Genomic DNA, 15,644 nt, shown 5'->3' with positions numbered 1-15,644 from the left:
ACAGGCTTTTTTTCACACCATCAACAAAACTACTAGAGAAACAAGCAAGCCTGGTGCCAAACTCCTCCCATGTGCGTCACTGATCACATGTCATGATATCACCAAAGGTCCTTTAGTCCACTTGTCTCCCGCCTGACATGTGACTGGTTACATGGACATGACATCAGCAAAGGTCCTTTACCACACTAGAATGTAGTTTGCCTTCTCTATACATGTGACTGATCACATGGTCATGACTTCATCACAGGTCCTTTAGCCCACTAGTCTCCTGCTTCTACCCTTTGTTTTTCCCGATTGCTTCCTGTCAGGCAGCAGTTACATTAAATTGTATATTTTTCATTTTGCAATGTGTTAGTGTCTGCAGTGAGAGTCTGGTAGCCGGTCACCAGCCCCTGTGCTCACAGACGGTCTACAGCCAGGTACGTGGGAAGTGACCTGCACTGTCCGGTGGTCGAACTTGCTGCTCAGTGGAGCCGACGTGACTGCTGACAGAGGCAGATAAACAACATTATGGCAACCTGTCATCTTTTATTTTTCAGATCCCTTGGAAGTAGTGACCTGATTCTTTGTCATGCTTTATGCATTAGTATTTCTAATTCTCACCCATAGTCTTGTACTTAGCTCTGATAATGGACTGTTATTGTCATGGCCATGTGATAAACTCTGCTGTAAATGGCAGTGCCGTATGTGGACGTCAAGTTCAATAATCAGTTTACTTATTAATAAATGTATTTGACTTATACATTTATTTGACTCATTAATAAATGTTCACCTTTACTTATTAATAAATAACCAGAACCGTGATAGGGAGGCCGATATTCACTATAAAGTAAACACATCTCCGCTTGCAGCACTGGAGATTAGGAGCCATCTCCCCCTGAAGTGTGGGGTGTAGACGTGATGCTCCGCCAGCCTGCCTCTAGTCTAATGTAAAAGTTTAGGAACCCTTTGTTAAATGGATCTGGTATAAGACCATGTTCACACTGCTTACTTTCCCGTGTATTTTGGAGCATAAAATGCTCGTATAATTCTCAAGCACTGAAAATTCCTGCAAACGGCCATCTGTTGTTTTCAATGGTAAAAAGCTGTGTAGTCCAGACGAGGCATAATTTTACTCCGCTGTTTGAAAAAAAAAAAAAAAAAGGCAGTGTAAGGATACGCCTAAAAAAAATAATAAAATTGCATGTCGCTTCTTGAGGCTTTTCTGAAGCAGATTTTCAATTTCCCATCTACAATGACATAAACATTTTCAACAAACACTTCAAAGATGCTTTTAAATTCTGCTCCGAAAACGCCTGATTTTCAGAGGTTTATTTCTCTTTAAGGGCTTGTCTACGCATAGCGGAATTGCTGTGTATTTTCCATCTGGAATTGCAGACGGAAAATACGCAGCAGAATACAATCGCAGCAAAGTGGGTGATATTTAAAGAAGCTCTGTCACCCCATTATTAGTGCCCTATCTCCTATATAAGGAGATCGGCGCTGTAATGTAGGTGACAGCAGTGCTTTTTATTTAGAAAAACGATGTATTTTAAACCACTTTTTGAGTTTCTTAATGCCCAAGTGGGCGTTGTACAGAGGAGTGTATGACGCTGACTAATCAGTGACCAATCGGCGTCATACACTTCTCTCCATTCATTTACACAGCAGCATCGCTTTCTTACTACAACACGATGTGCAGCCACATACACACACACATTAACGTTAATCAAGTGTCCTGATAATGAATATACATTACCTCCAGCCTGGACGTCATGTGTACTCAGAATCCTGACACTTCTGAATCTTTTCTGTGAGATTTCCAGCAAGTGAAATGAAATATCGTTTACATCGTAATCTCGTGAAATTACGCGTGGCTTGCTGGAATCTCACAGAAAAGATTCAGAAGTGTCAGGATTCTGAGTACACATGACGTCCAGGCTGGAGGTAATGTATATTCATTATCAGGACACTTGATTAACGTTAATGTGTGTGTATATGTGGCTGCACATCGTGTTCTAGTAAGAACGCGATGCTGCTGTGTAAATGAATGGAGAGGAGTGTATGACGCTGACTGGTCACTGATTGGTCAGCGTCATACACTCCTCTGTACAACGCCCACTTGGTCGAAAGTAAAAACATGCCCACTTGGGCATTAAGAAACTCATTAGCATAAAGCTAAAAATCGCTAATAAAGTGGTTTAAAATAGATTGTTTTTCTAAATAAAAAGCACTGCTGTCACCTACATTATAGAGCCGATCTCCTTATATAGGAGACCGGGCGCTTATAATGTGGTGACAGAGTCTCTTTAACAAATCTCATCCACACGTTGCGTACAATTTCTGAGTTGCTGTGTTTTTCAGAGGAGATGTCACCATCTCCCAGCATCGAGAAAAATGCAGCAAAATCTGCACCGTTTCTGCAGTAAAAAACACTGAAAATGATGTGGGTTTTTTCTACAGCGGAATGTCTGCTATTTTCAGCGGAATTGCTGCAGAAATTTTCTGCAGCAATTCCGTTACGTGTGGACAAGCCCTAAATCAGCCTTCTTTTCTGCCCATAGTTGTGTGTTAGAGGCACTGAGGAGCCGCTGTCAGCCGAGCCGTCAGTCCGGCGTCGTTACACAGCTTTTATGTATAATGGACACACAAAAGCTGCTGTAAACCGAATCAGCTGCTCTAAACTAAATAACAATTTTAATAAAACTATATTAAAAAAATGTTTAGTATGCCCAAACACATACATTACATTCAAAAAAAGGATTTCAGCCTTTCATATATTTGTTTGCATGTAACATATTTATATATTCACATTATAACCGCCAATTAAAGTTCATCTGTTTCAACCAGACACTACTTTATTACAAGACATCTATAAGATTCAGAATCACAGCCCTTCAGTTTCCCAACCAGGGTACAGAGAAAATGTGTATAAGGACACCCCACCTGTCCCACCAACAACAGAAATAGGGGTCAGTGGTATTTTATCATGCCCCCAGGAGTCAAGAACTGCCGAGACTTATCCGTCTATGACAAAAAACATGACTGCTGAGCATGCATATTTAAGATAGTTGTGTCTATATTTTATGCTATGTTATATTTACATTGTTGCAGCAGTTAGGAGATCTGGTAAATAAAATAAGTAGTATATTTGTAACACATTTTCAAATGAAATACTCTTGAGCTACGTTTTTGAAGTGCAGTACCTCTTTAAATCTTAAAGATCTCTTTGGTTGTTTTTTTTTTACTCTGTCAGGCCAGCTAATCGAATGAAGGTGAGATGAGCAAGGACCTGGTACAAGTAAACGGTGAGCTCTTAAAATACAGTTTGGAGATTATTTGTCTACTGACCGGAGAGGTGAGTCTCTATGGTTTTTACTGGTCCATTTAATGCGCTTTATCAGCGAACAATGCAGGCACTTCTGATCAGTTTCAGAGAGAGGGAATTGTTATCATATATAGCTGTTATGAATGCGTAGTTTAGGGTACTTGTACTCTGGTAGTTCCTAATTTGTCAGACAGATTTACATTGAATTATGTCCTTGTTCTTTCATTCAGGATTATACAATCGTGAAGAAACATGGAGAATCCGTTACTGGCAGTGACCCTCTTTCTGCATCACTAATGTCCTCAACCAGTTTAGTAATCCCACAAATAAACCTTGACAGCCTGATGATGAAGAATATGCTGAATTTAGCCAACAAAATAATTCAAGTAGTTAAAGAAGAGGTGAGCACTTTGCTTTATTATAAAAAGTTACTATATACCTTCAGGGTTATGGAAAACAAACCATGGTTAGGCCTCATGTACACGACCATAGCAGTGTGCACGGCCCGTGATTTGCAGCTCGGATGGCCGCAGAGTGTCATCCGCGGGCCGCCCGCAAATTACGGACAGTGCACACATTCATTTCAATGAGCCCGGACAGTAAAATGCGGCCAATATAGTCCTATCTTTTTGCGGTCCAGGCTCCCAGCCAATGCACGGACCCATAGAAATGAATGGGACCGCAATTCACTCGCAGATGTGTGGGTGAATTGCGGCCGGAAAATCACGTTTGTGTGCATGAGGCCTTATTTTTTTGTTATCCAATAAAACAAGTAACATACAAACAGAGATAAATACAAGGGGAAGTATTAAAAAAATATGTTTTTATTTGTTCCCATGGATGTGCTGGGGATTATATAACAAACCGCTAAATGGAATATGTGCCGTTCAATGTAACTTGATTATATTTAAAAACTAAATAGCAAGGAACCCTACTCTTTACTTCTGTTATATAATTACATGTGTGTCTAGCGCTCCTTGGCTTTACATAAATCTGTTCCTCTTTTCTTTTGAATAGTTCTCTGGAACTTTAGGTTTCCTAGAAAGCAGTTATGAGGGTAAGTGTATAATATTATTATGCTATAGTAAATAAGGTATATAGTGTGTGTGTGTATATGTATATATATATGAAACCTGTAACATCCGTTATGTATGTTGCTCACTGCAGGCAACTACCCTCATGAGGATAACAGTCAAATCTCTGAGCATTTGACGAATTTAGTAAATTTGGTGAACAAGATGGCCAAAGACAAGAGTCAGGTGATTGGAAAGATCTCGAATCATACTCTGGAACTTATCTACCTTCTGATTGGAGAGGTGAGCAGATTAGGGAAAGAAGGTATGTACTGCTACAGACAACATTCTGCAAGAAAATGCTCCAAACATGGCACAATTTACTTTTCATTCAAAAATGTAATTGCAGACTTTTTAATGGTTGTGCTTCGACTGATGTGTATAGTGGGCATGACTTAACCATTATAATATTGTCTTATATTCATAGTTCGCCAGGGTGCCTGAAGTGTGCAGAGCACTAGAACTTTCCTGTAGCATTGTGTTAGAAAACTACTTAGATACCTGGCAATTGCCTGGAAAACATGTATCAAAGTGACTTCAGCTAAAAAGTTTTGCCCTTGTCCACCAAGGAAGAAAAGCCACAGTTTTATGTAAACCGAGTCACGCTGATTTATTGTTTAGCATGATTTCACGTACATGCGGGGGAACTTAATAGCACAGATGGAAAGGCATGGCCTGCAGCCCCTAGAGACAACCCCATTAATTTCTTTATAAGGTTATTTGCCTAATATTTTCCTTTTTATAAAAGTGAGTTCTTAACTTTCCTCTCTGTTTAGGATTATATTGTCGTAAAGAAGTATAATGATACCACCGCAGATAACAGAACATCCAGTGTGTCCGAAGAAGATCCTAACTCCGTGATATGTGAGAGAAACAAAGCAAAGAAGGTCCTAGTACTTGCCGATAAAATAATAAAAATCCTAACTGATCAGGTAGGTGTTTTTTGTTAGGGAGATTTACCTGCATCTATTAATATAGCAATCATGCAGAACGCCCATTTAACAGGTCTGTGCGGCAGTCACCGTTCTTCAAGGCCAGATTCAGACGCGGCGGATTTGCTACAGGTTCGCGGTGCGGATTCCGTTTTCCGAATCCGTACTGGTTTGCAGTACTATACAAGTGCATGGGGGTTACTTCCAATAGTAGCCAAATCAAGCAGCCCATTTCTAAATTAGGCCTCAGTCATATTTAAGTTTTGCTTTTTTGTTTTTTTAGATTATTATTTAAGGATTATATTAAAACTTAAAAGGGTTTTCCAGAATTGAATTTAAAAATCTATAAATGTGGGTTTAGAATTGAAAAAAAAATTACAAATTGAATTTAAAAACAAACACAAACTTGCAATATACTTACCTTTACCTATTGTACGCCGGTTGCCTGCCACTCGTGTTGCCCTATTGTGCACAGCGATGTAACATTCATAGTGACGATACATTGGGTGACTGCGTCGGAATCAGGTAAGTATATTTCGGTTTGCTATTTTTACATTTTGAGCACAAATTGATAAACTTTGAAATCCTGGAAAACACTTAAAGAAATCATTCAGTGAATCATATTCTTGTCTCTTACTCCTTTTTTCACGCAAATGTGTTTCTCAACAGTGTGCGGTCTGTTTTAACAACGAACAGCACATTGATCCATGAAATTCAATGGGGCTGTTCACACATCCGTTCTTTTTTTCACAAAGCGTGTGTCCTTTGTGAGAAACTCACAGCCTTGTCCTATTCTGGTCTGTTTTAGTGGATGACATCCGTGTGCTGTCCATTTTTCACGGATCAGTTGCTAAAGAAATGCTGAAAATAAAATTAAAACCGGAAATGGTTGCATAGGAGAAACACAGACAAGAAAAACGGAGAGATGACACACTGAAACCACACAAACGCAACACAGAAATTCAAATGCTTTAAAAACTGCCTTTTTTTGTGGATGCAAATCGGACATGCTTGTGTGAATAAGGCCTTAGTTAGAAATAAATGCTGAATTGCTAATTTTGAAAGCAATTCCGATGTATTCCATGAGGTTTTATAAATGTGTAAATAATGAAAACAATTATTTTTTTTTCATTCATAGAGTATTTCCTTGTAGACAAATTTGTAATTTTCAGCTTCGTATGACTAACTTGAATTACTTTTTTTTTTTTTTTCTCTCATTTAGATGCCTATAAAACATGAGGATATTGAAGTATATTCTACCATGGAAGAGTATTTAAAAGGGTATAGGGAGTTTTTTAAAGATGTGGTAATGGACAGTGATCAAAGACAAAAGGCACCTGGTAAGAAGATATTTAATCTTTTATAGCAGCTGTCTCAAGCAAATTAAGTTTAAAGGGAACCTGTCATCAGTCCTGATGACCCTTAACCGCTATATCAGCTAAATAGAGGATAGGGAAACACTTGAGAACATATCCATGTATAGTGGCAGTAATAAAGCATACCTTAGAGAGAGAAGAAAAACTACTCCTGCGTAGTATGCAAATTACTGCCGAAGTGTTTGGCCGTTTCTTCTGCAGGCCAATTGTACTTCAATGTTAGCGGCAACCCGACCCATCTAGGCTTGATTGACATCTATTTGCAGGGAACAGTGGATGACGCAGGAGGTCTATGCAATGTTAATCAAGCCTAGATGCAAGGGGTTGTCGCCGAGATTGTAGGATACTTGCCTGCCGAAAAAATGCCCTTCTGACACTTCAAGAGTAATTTGCAGACTGCGCAGGAATTGTAAAAACTTATTTTTCTAAGGTATGCTTTGTTACTGCTGCTATACATGGATATGTTTTGAAATGTCTCTTTAGCCCCTATTAAACTAATAACTGGTTCCCTTTAAACCTTTATCGGCATCTGTCATATATTTACAGTGGATGTGCGCATTAACAGTATGGCGCAAGCTCGGGAGCTGAACCTGCACTATACACGACAGCTGCCGGCTGTTTTATACAGCTAACACTCATCTGCCGTTTCCGGAATAGGAGATAACTCGTTGACCACTCAGATTGCCACGGTCAATAGCAAACGCGGCATCTGAGGGGTTAGGCCTCATGCACATGGCCGTAGCCATCTGCATGTCCTGGACTGTGCACACATTGATTTTAAATGAGCCCGGACTGCGAATGTGGCCCGTATAATTGTACTATCTTTTTGCGGTCCTGGCTCCCGGCCAATGCACGGACCGTGTAAACCACGGTCGTGTACATGGGCCCATAGAAATGAATGGGTAATTTTTGCGGATGCAAAAACACATTCGTGTGCATGAGGCCGTAGACAGAGGGTGGGGGCTTTCTATGTCTCACGTTCGGTCCCACTGCAAAGAAATCGTGGGCCGAGCGGTTGCAATGGCAGCCGGAGGCCTGGTGAAGGCATCCAAGTTTGCCTTTTGTGCTGATAACTAAAGCGGCTCTGCCACCATTTTTTAAGTGCCCTATTACCTACCTAGTCTGATAGGCGCTGCCAAACTGGGCGTTTTCTAAAGTGTAGCTAAACATTTGACAAACTTATGACATGTCAGAAGTTTGGATTGGGGGGGGTCTGAGCAATAAGACCCCCCACCAATCTCTAGAACGAAGCAGCTGAAGTGCTCGTGTGAGCGCTCAGCTGCTTCGTGTCTGTTTTGGCTTTTTACGGAAAGCCGATGTATCGGTGTACGGGCTCATAGACATTTTATTGAGTCCGTACACCGATATATTTATTTCCGAAAATAGCCGAACAGACACGAAGCGGCTAAGCGCTCACACGAGCACTTCAGCTGCTTCGTTCTAGCGATTGGTGGGGGTCTCCGTGCTCGGACCCCCACCAATCCAAACTTCTGACATGTCGCTATGACATGTCAGAAGTTTGTCAAACGTTTAGCTACGCTTTAACTTTTCACCAAGTGGGCGTTGTAAAGAGAAGTGTATGATGCTGACCAATCCGTGTCATACACTTCTGTTCATTCTACCCAGCTGTACTCACAGCACAGCGTGATCTCGAGATCACGCTGTGCTGTCACATACTCCCACAGTAACTTTAACGAAGTGTCTTGAGAGTGAATAGACATCGCCTCCAGCCAGGATGCAATGTCCATTCACACTCCCAAGACTTCGGTAAAGTTTCTGTGGGACTTACAGCACAGCATGATCTAGCGAGATCACGCTGTGCTGTAATTTACAGCGTGATCTCGCGAGATCACGCTTTTCTGTGAGTAAGTCCCACAGAAACTTTACCGAAGTGTCGGGAGTGTGAATAGACATCAGATTCTGGCTGGAGGCGATGTCTATTCACTCTCAAGATGCTTCGGTACAGTTAATGTGGGAGTAAGTGACAGCACAGCTAAACATGAATAAAGAGAGGTGTATGACGCCAATTGGTCAGTGTCATACACTTCTCTTTACAACGCCCACTTGGTAAAAAGTAAAAAAAACGCCCAGTTGGGCATTAAGAAACTAATTAGCATAAATCTAAAATTGTTCATAACTTGCTCAAAAATGATAGTTTTTCAAAATAAAAAACACTGTTGTTAACTACGTAACAGCGCCGATCAGAATTAGGTAGGAGGCACTTATAAACTGGTGACAGAGCCTCTTTAAGCCCTGCCGGGGACAGGACTTAATAGTAGAGAACAGAAATAGGCAATACACTGAAATACATTAGTATCGCATGAGTGATCCATCTATTGCATGGTAAAGCCCACTAGGTGCTTTAAACAAAAGGTAAAAAAATGTTTAATAAAAATAAAAACGTTTTCCTATTTTTATTTTACATAAAGGAATATAAATAATAGAAAAAAATATCAAATCATGATTGGTATCCAGTCCAAACTATAAAAATTTCGCGAATACCTATGTTGATACAGGCCAAACGATAAACGTTATAATAAACGTCCGCACATATCAAAAGAGAAAATAGGCATTAAATACCCATAACTGTATGTGAGGACATATCACACCTCCACAAAAGGGAAGAATAACACCAAGTACAAATAGTACCTTGCAGAAATATATAAATCTTTTATTACAATAATAATAAAAAAAACATATTGGCCATCAGACCTAAAATGAGACAAACAATTGGGGCTTTTGTTGTGGAGCTCATTACAGGCCTATCATGCAACACATGGGTTGGTATGGTCTCTGGGACCTTTTTGATTTTTGATGATTTCCTGGTCTCCATTTATCTACATACACACTGATATTCTAGTGTTTGTTGCCATCCCTTGTCATATTCTATTGGGTCTTAGACATATACTTTTTTGTGCAGGCATGTGTTTTTGAACTATTTGTGGTTATTATATTTCCCTGTACTATATAATTACAGCATGTCTGTGTAAGTGACCCATTGTGTTACTATACCATGTATCACTGTTGAGTATATGTTATTTTGAGTAGCCTTATTGTTCTCCACATCAGTGTATAAAAATTTCACGTTATTTAACCCGCGGGGTAAACGCTGTAGTAAAATAATTATTTACAATGCCACAATTGCTGTTTTTTGGTCACCTCGCTTCCCCAAAAATTTGAATAAAAAGTGATCAAAACGTTTTATGTGCCAACAAAAACTACATCTCACCCTGAAAAAACAAGCCCCACACCACTCTATCGAGAGAAAAATAAAAAGTTATGGTTCTCAGAATATTGTGACATAAATTGTTTTTATTTTGTTAAACTTTAACATACTTAAACATAAAAACTATACATTTAGTATTGCCGTAATCCTAGTTGTATTAAAAAATACAACTCGTCCCACAAAAAAAACAAGCCCTCATATGGCTATATTGATGGAAAAATAAAAAAAACTTACGGCCCTTATAGCAGCCCTGCGCTCTGGCTCACAGAACGTGACCCTGAGTGGAGGAGACCTCCTCTATGACTCTGACAGCTCTTAAAAAGGGTTATCATCTTGATAACCCCTTTCCATATGGCATATTAAAGCTTTGTAGCCCATAAGGTTTAAGGGGAACCTGTCATCAGCATTTCAGCTATTGAACTTGACTCCTCCCTCACTGGCCGCTGCTATAAAAAGTTCATTGCCGTTATCCCCTCTCCTAAACTCCTCCTCCGGCTGTAAATAACGGTCTGCAAACGTTTTGCGCCTTTTATCATGATAAACCGGTGTCCCATTGTACGCACACACCAGAAAAGGACATCAATGCACTGGCGCAGGATTTTGAATGCTGGGGGAAGGCGAGGAGCTGTCAATCAAAAGTAAGGAGTCAGAGTAAACTCGGAAAGACTTGAGGAATGAAGATATAACTCTCTTCAAACGAAGATATGACTCTTTTATGCTCCTTCGCATACAGTGCAGGAACACTAAAAAACTAAATACTAAAGCTACAGAGTCGACTAAGAAGACAATTCTGTATTACAAACCTGGTATTGCTGGTTTAATAAGTGAAATCCTGGTGACCGGTTTCTCTGTCACCAGTCTATAAGTGCCCTATCTCCTACCTAAAGTGATAGGCGCTGTAATGTAGATCACAATAGAAATTTGGAGGCGATGTCTGGTCATTCTTCCGACACTCCGGTAAAGTTAATGTGGGAGTAAGTGACAGCACAGCGTGATCTCGCGGGATCACGCTGTTCTGTGAGTACAGCTGAACATGAATGAAAGGAAGTGTATGACGCTGATTGGTCAGCGTCATACACTTCTCTTTCCAACGCCCACTTGCTCTAAAGTAAAAAAAACGCCCAGTTGGGCATTTAGAAGAAATTAGCATAAAACGAAAAATAGTCATAACTCCGTCAAAATTACGTTTTTTTTAAAAAAAAGCTATCAAGTTATCTACATTACAGCGCCTATCACCTTCGGTAGGAAGTAGGGCACTTGTAGACTGGTGACAGAGCCTCTTTAATGCATCTGGCGAAGGAAGAACTGCCCGTTTCATAGGCTGAAAACAAGAGGTACGCCAATTATCTTAGATTTTTAGGGTTCGTCCGTTTTATTCCTAATGGGTAAATAGATTTATTAATTATAGGCATAATATTAAAATTATTGTTCAATTTGTACATTTAAAACAAAAAAAAGTAACTGTTGAATGCCACATTTACTGTGACCACAGTGGATTTTTGCTTTAAAAGGTTTATTTGTTTATTATGTTATACAGATGATAAATTGAACATTGATGAATATAAAGCGAAATCCACTTATGTAGACTCTATTAAAGAAGAGAGCACATCTATCAATCATGATCTTACTGAAAATTTGCCAATGCATGCTAAAGTAAGCAAGAGAAAGAGTAAGCCTGTGAGGCTCTTATACAAGGAACTTCCTGCTCAGAAAGAAAAAAATGTTGCTACTTATACCTTGAAAAAACAGGAGATTTCTTATGAACCAGCCTTTACCAATACTCATCAGCAAATAGAATCTTATGAGCAGATAGGTGATGATTTAAATTTAACATCAAATAATGACTCATTTGATAACTCTGAAGACAAAAGTTTCAATGGTTTGTCAGACCCTTTATCTAATGAAAGTAAACCGGCTACAGATGTAATGAAAGCCATTGTAAAAGAAGAGGAAATAGGGGGTTTCTCTGAAGATAGTGAAATTGGACAATCCGAATTTTGTATAAATTCCTCACAGATTAAGCCGTACGTATGTGTACTTTGTAGCAAAAATTTTACAAAAAAGTCGCATCTTGTAACACATCGTCGAGTTCACACTGGAGAAAAACCATATGCCTGTGATGACTGTGGAAAACGTTTTACCAGCAACTCAACGCTTATTGACCATCAAAGAATTCACAGAGGAGAGAAGCCCTTTGTCTGTTCAGATTGCGGAAAAAGCTTCACCAAGAACTCCAATCTCATTGACCATCAGAGAACTCACACAGGAGAGAAACCTTTTACCTGTACAACGTGTGGAAAGAGCTTTGCCAGAAGCTCAAATCTAGTGGAGCATCAGAAAATTCATACAGGAAAGAAGTCATTTGTATGTTCTGAATGTGGAAAAGGCTTCTCTAGGAGTTCAAGTCTTGCTGAACATCAGAAGATACATACTGGAGGAGAGTCGTACATATGCTCAGAATGTGGACAGTGTTTTACAAAGAACTCCAGTCTGGTTAGACACCAGAGCATTCACACGGGAGAGAAGCCGTTTATATGTTCTGAGTGTGGGAAAAGCTTCTCAAACAGTTCAAATCTTGTTAGACATCAGATAACTCACACAGGAGAAAAACCATTTACATGTCCCGTTTGTGGACGGAATTTCAACCAGAACTCCAATCTTCTTTCTCATCAGAAAACTCATAGAGATAAGGCAACGGAAATAATGTGAATTGGTGTCTAAATCTATACAGTATATTAAATGAATCTGATGTTTTATTTCCATAAAACAAGTATGTATTTTATTTAAGATGTATTGGTGTAAGCAGAGCTTTACATAAACTGTGTAATATCTTAAGATAGGATTGGAACCTCTTCACTTTTTCACATTGCGTAGAGGAAATAAGATGTTAATGCTCACATTTGAGCAAATATCACAAGTACTGAAATAAGTCAAGTGAGCTTGTTTGTGTATTATCACGTTGCTAGTGATCCTATTAGATGTGTGCGCTTTTGTCTTTGCTTATAATGGTATTGTGCCAAATTATTCCTATTTGTATTGTTTCTGGCTTGATTTAGGGTTAGTCTACCACCACTCCTTGGAGTGTTGAATGTAGAAACACTGCTGGCATGTTACTTAAGTACCCGCTGATTGTTTTGGCATTTGGATACTAAAATAAAATTTGCTTTTTAGCATTGGATATGAGTAGAAATATGAAGTAAGCTCCACTTTTACATACCTTATGCAAATTTTGCACTTTAAAATGTAACAATGATGCTTGTCACTACTAAAGGCCCTTTTACACTTGCCAATGATCGGGCAAACGTTTAACGAACTTCTGACATGTCATAGTGACATGTCAGAATTTTGATTGGTGGGGGTCCGAGCACTGAGACCCCCACCAATCGCTAAAACTAAGCAACTGAAGCGCTCACACTTCGCGTCTGTTCGGCTTTTTCCGAAATGAATGTATCGGAGTACGGACTCAATACTCCAATATGTTTATTTCCGGAAAAAGCCGAACAGACACGAAGCGTCTAAGCGCTCACACGAGCCCATCAGCTGCTTAGTTTTAGTGGTTAGTGCGGGGTCTTCGTGTGCGGACCCCCACCAATCAAAACTTCTGACATGTCAATATGACCTGTCGAACGAACGACCGTAGTAACAATCACTCGTCCCCATTCATTACTGATCATATCTCATTGTAAAAGGAGCAAACTAGCGACGATCAATGAGCTTTCTTGTTGATTGGCGCTTGTTAAAATTCTGCCAGGTTTTTTTTTTGTAAATGATATTGAATCATTGTATGATGAAAGGTTTAGCAACTTGGCGTAATGTATTTTGTGTTTTAATCCACCATTTTCAAGATCTCTTGGAATGAAAAATTTTTTTTTATACGTTCAATGATGGAAGAGCCTTGCAGACCTAATACACTCTGTGGAGAGTAAGCTACAATTGTATACAGTGTCGATAATTCTCTCTAAGCAGCTTCACGAATATCTCTCCTGTACTGGTAGTTTACTACGGTGTATTAGCGGAGGTAAAGAATATTGACCTACAGTTTCTAAGGGAGTCTGTCATCAGATTTTAGTCTCCTAAACCGATGATACTGCAATATAGGGAAGGTTGATAGTTTTTCAAACGTACCTACATTGCGCAAGTCCGTCCATCTTGAACCATAAATAAAAGTGCTTTTATTTCTCCAGGCTCTGTATACAAATGAGCACTGAACAGTCCTACAATCCAGGAAGTGTCCTGAATTCTAAGCAGAAACCATGTAAAATGCAGGACACTGCCTGGATTGCAGGACTATTCAGTGCATATGGCACCCAGAGCAATAATAGCTGTCTCTCCCTCTGTACAGCATTTCCAGGGATGGCGACATTATTTATCACCCCCTCTCACCAATCGAGAGGATATGTGCTCTGTCACATTTAGAAGGGGGGTATCCCCCTACTTCAAGGTTGAAAAGATGAGCAGTCAAGCATCTTATCAACCCCTGAGCCTAATAAATAATTTCTCGACTTTGTGACTTGAGTCTTTACCAGCTGGATCGCAGAGATTTTGTGTCTACTGTTATAAAATAAAGAGGTATAATATATTTTTTTTAATAATTCAGGCTTTATTTGTGTATGTCAAAAGTGTGACGATCGTTACAGTAGAGAAAATGTTAATATATGTGGCTTTGCTATGACGGCACATTTAAAAAAAAATAATGTTATTCTGTTTAATAGAAATATTAAATGTCTCGGTAAACTGCATCTCGTTACTGTGATCAGTTGTTTAAGGCTTCGTTCTCATCTGCGTCAGGACTCGGTTCATGGGTTCTGTCGCAGCTTTCCATCAGGGGAAACCATCAACGGCATCCAAACGGAAACCATAGGTTTCCATTTGCATCACCATTGATTTCAATGGTGATGTAGCCGTACATGTGTTCTTTTATGGCAATTTTTCTATTGAAGTGAGTAAGTTAAAATACACCACACTAGAGCAATACAATTACAACCAGTAGGTCATGTTGCTTCGTTCAGTAGGTTGGGAGCCAAACCTAAATTTGCTGATAGAAAGCTGTGTTGCTTTATTATTTGACTCTGACTCTGCCTTATTGAAAGGGAGTATGTCATACATTTTTGCCTCCCGAACCGCTAATGCTGCTATATAGTAAAGGATGATCGTTCTCAAACATACCTGTGTTGCCCAAGTCTGAGTGAACCATAAAAAAAACTCATATTTTTCTGGGTGCCGTATGCAAATGAGCTCAGAAGAGTCCTGCAATCCAGGAAATGTCCTACATTCTAAGCAGAAGCCACGTAGAATGCAGGAAACCTCCTATTAGGTCTACATGAAATAAGCATAGTGAACAACATGTTAGTATGTGATCTCGACATCCGCACATTCATATCCTACTGCACGGTGATGTTCTGCTTATGGTCTTAAAATACATTATACACACAAACTGCATCCTTATTATTTGTAAAACTATTTATGGGAACAGAGTTAAAAAATATTTTGGTAAACTTTTCTTTAAATATATATTTACGTTTTCAACAGATTTTTCTGTGTATTTTGAACGACTCCAAAAATAAGATGTATAGATCTATGCCAGTAAACTATTGTTAAAAAAATAAAAATGAAATCCCCCTCTGAGGTTGAAAAATATAATATATAAAATAATTAATGTTGAATAAAAAATCTGTGAAGAAATACACCAAAATTCTCATATTTTTTTTTTACAATTAATAAACGTTATTA

General features: G+C 39.1%; 1 protein-coding gene across 2 annotated transcripts; it reads left to right on the top strand.

Moving 5' to 3' along the window:
- The first annotated feature begins 242 nt into the window (after positions 1 to 242).
- On the top strand, positions 243 to 13,090 carry LOC142749423 (uncharacterized). 2 transcript variants are annotated; one of them, XM_075857431.1, is made up of 8 exons: positions 243 to 419; positions 3,236 to 3,287; positions 3,538 to 3,708; positions 4,325 to 4,364; positions 4,475 to 4,623; positions 5,157 to 5,312; positions 6,535 to 6,652; positions 11,452 to 13,090. In XM_075857431.1, the coding sequence occupies exons 3-8, from the start codon at positions 3,604 to 3,606 to the stop codon at positions 12,621 to 12,623; spliced, it is 1,740 nt and encodes a 579-aa protein (XP_075713546.1). In that variant the 5' UTR covers positions 243 to 419; positions 3,236 to 3,287; positions 3,538 to 3,603; the 3' UTR covers positions 12,624 to 13,090. The 2 variants fall into 2 exon arrangements, with proteins under 2 accessions (XP_075713546.1, XP_075713545.1); XM_075857430.1 differs by having other exon boundaries at positions 3,236 to 3,337.
- Positions 13,091 to 15,644: the final 2,554 nt, after the last annotated feature.

Source organism: Rhinoderma darwinii, chromosome 3 (genome assembly GCF_050947455.1).
Source record: "Rhinoderma darwinii isolate aRhiDar2 chromosome 3, aRhiDar2.hap1, whole genome shotgun sequence".
Taxonomy (NCBI): Eukaryota; Metazoa; Chordata; class Amphibia; order Anura; family Rhinodermatidae; genus Rhinoderma; species Rhinoderma darwinii.
Note: the sequence above shows the minus strand (reverse complement) of the source record. Positions and strands in the feature narration are given on the sequence as shown.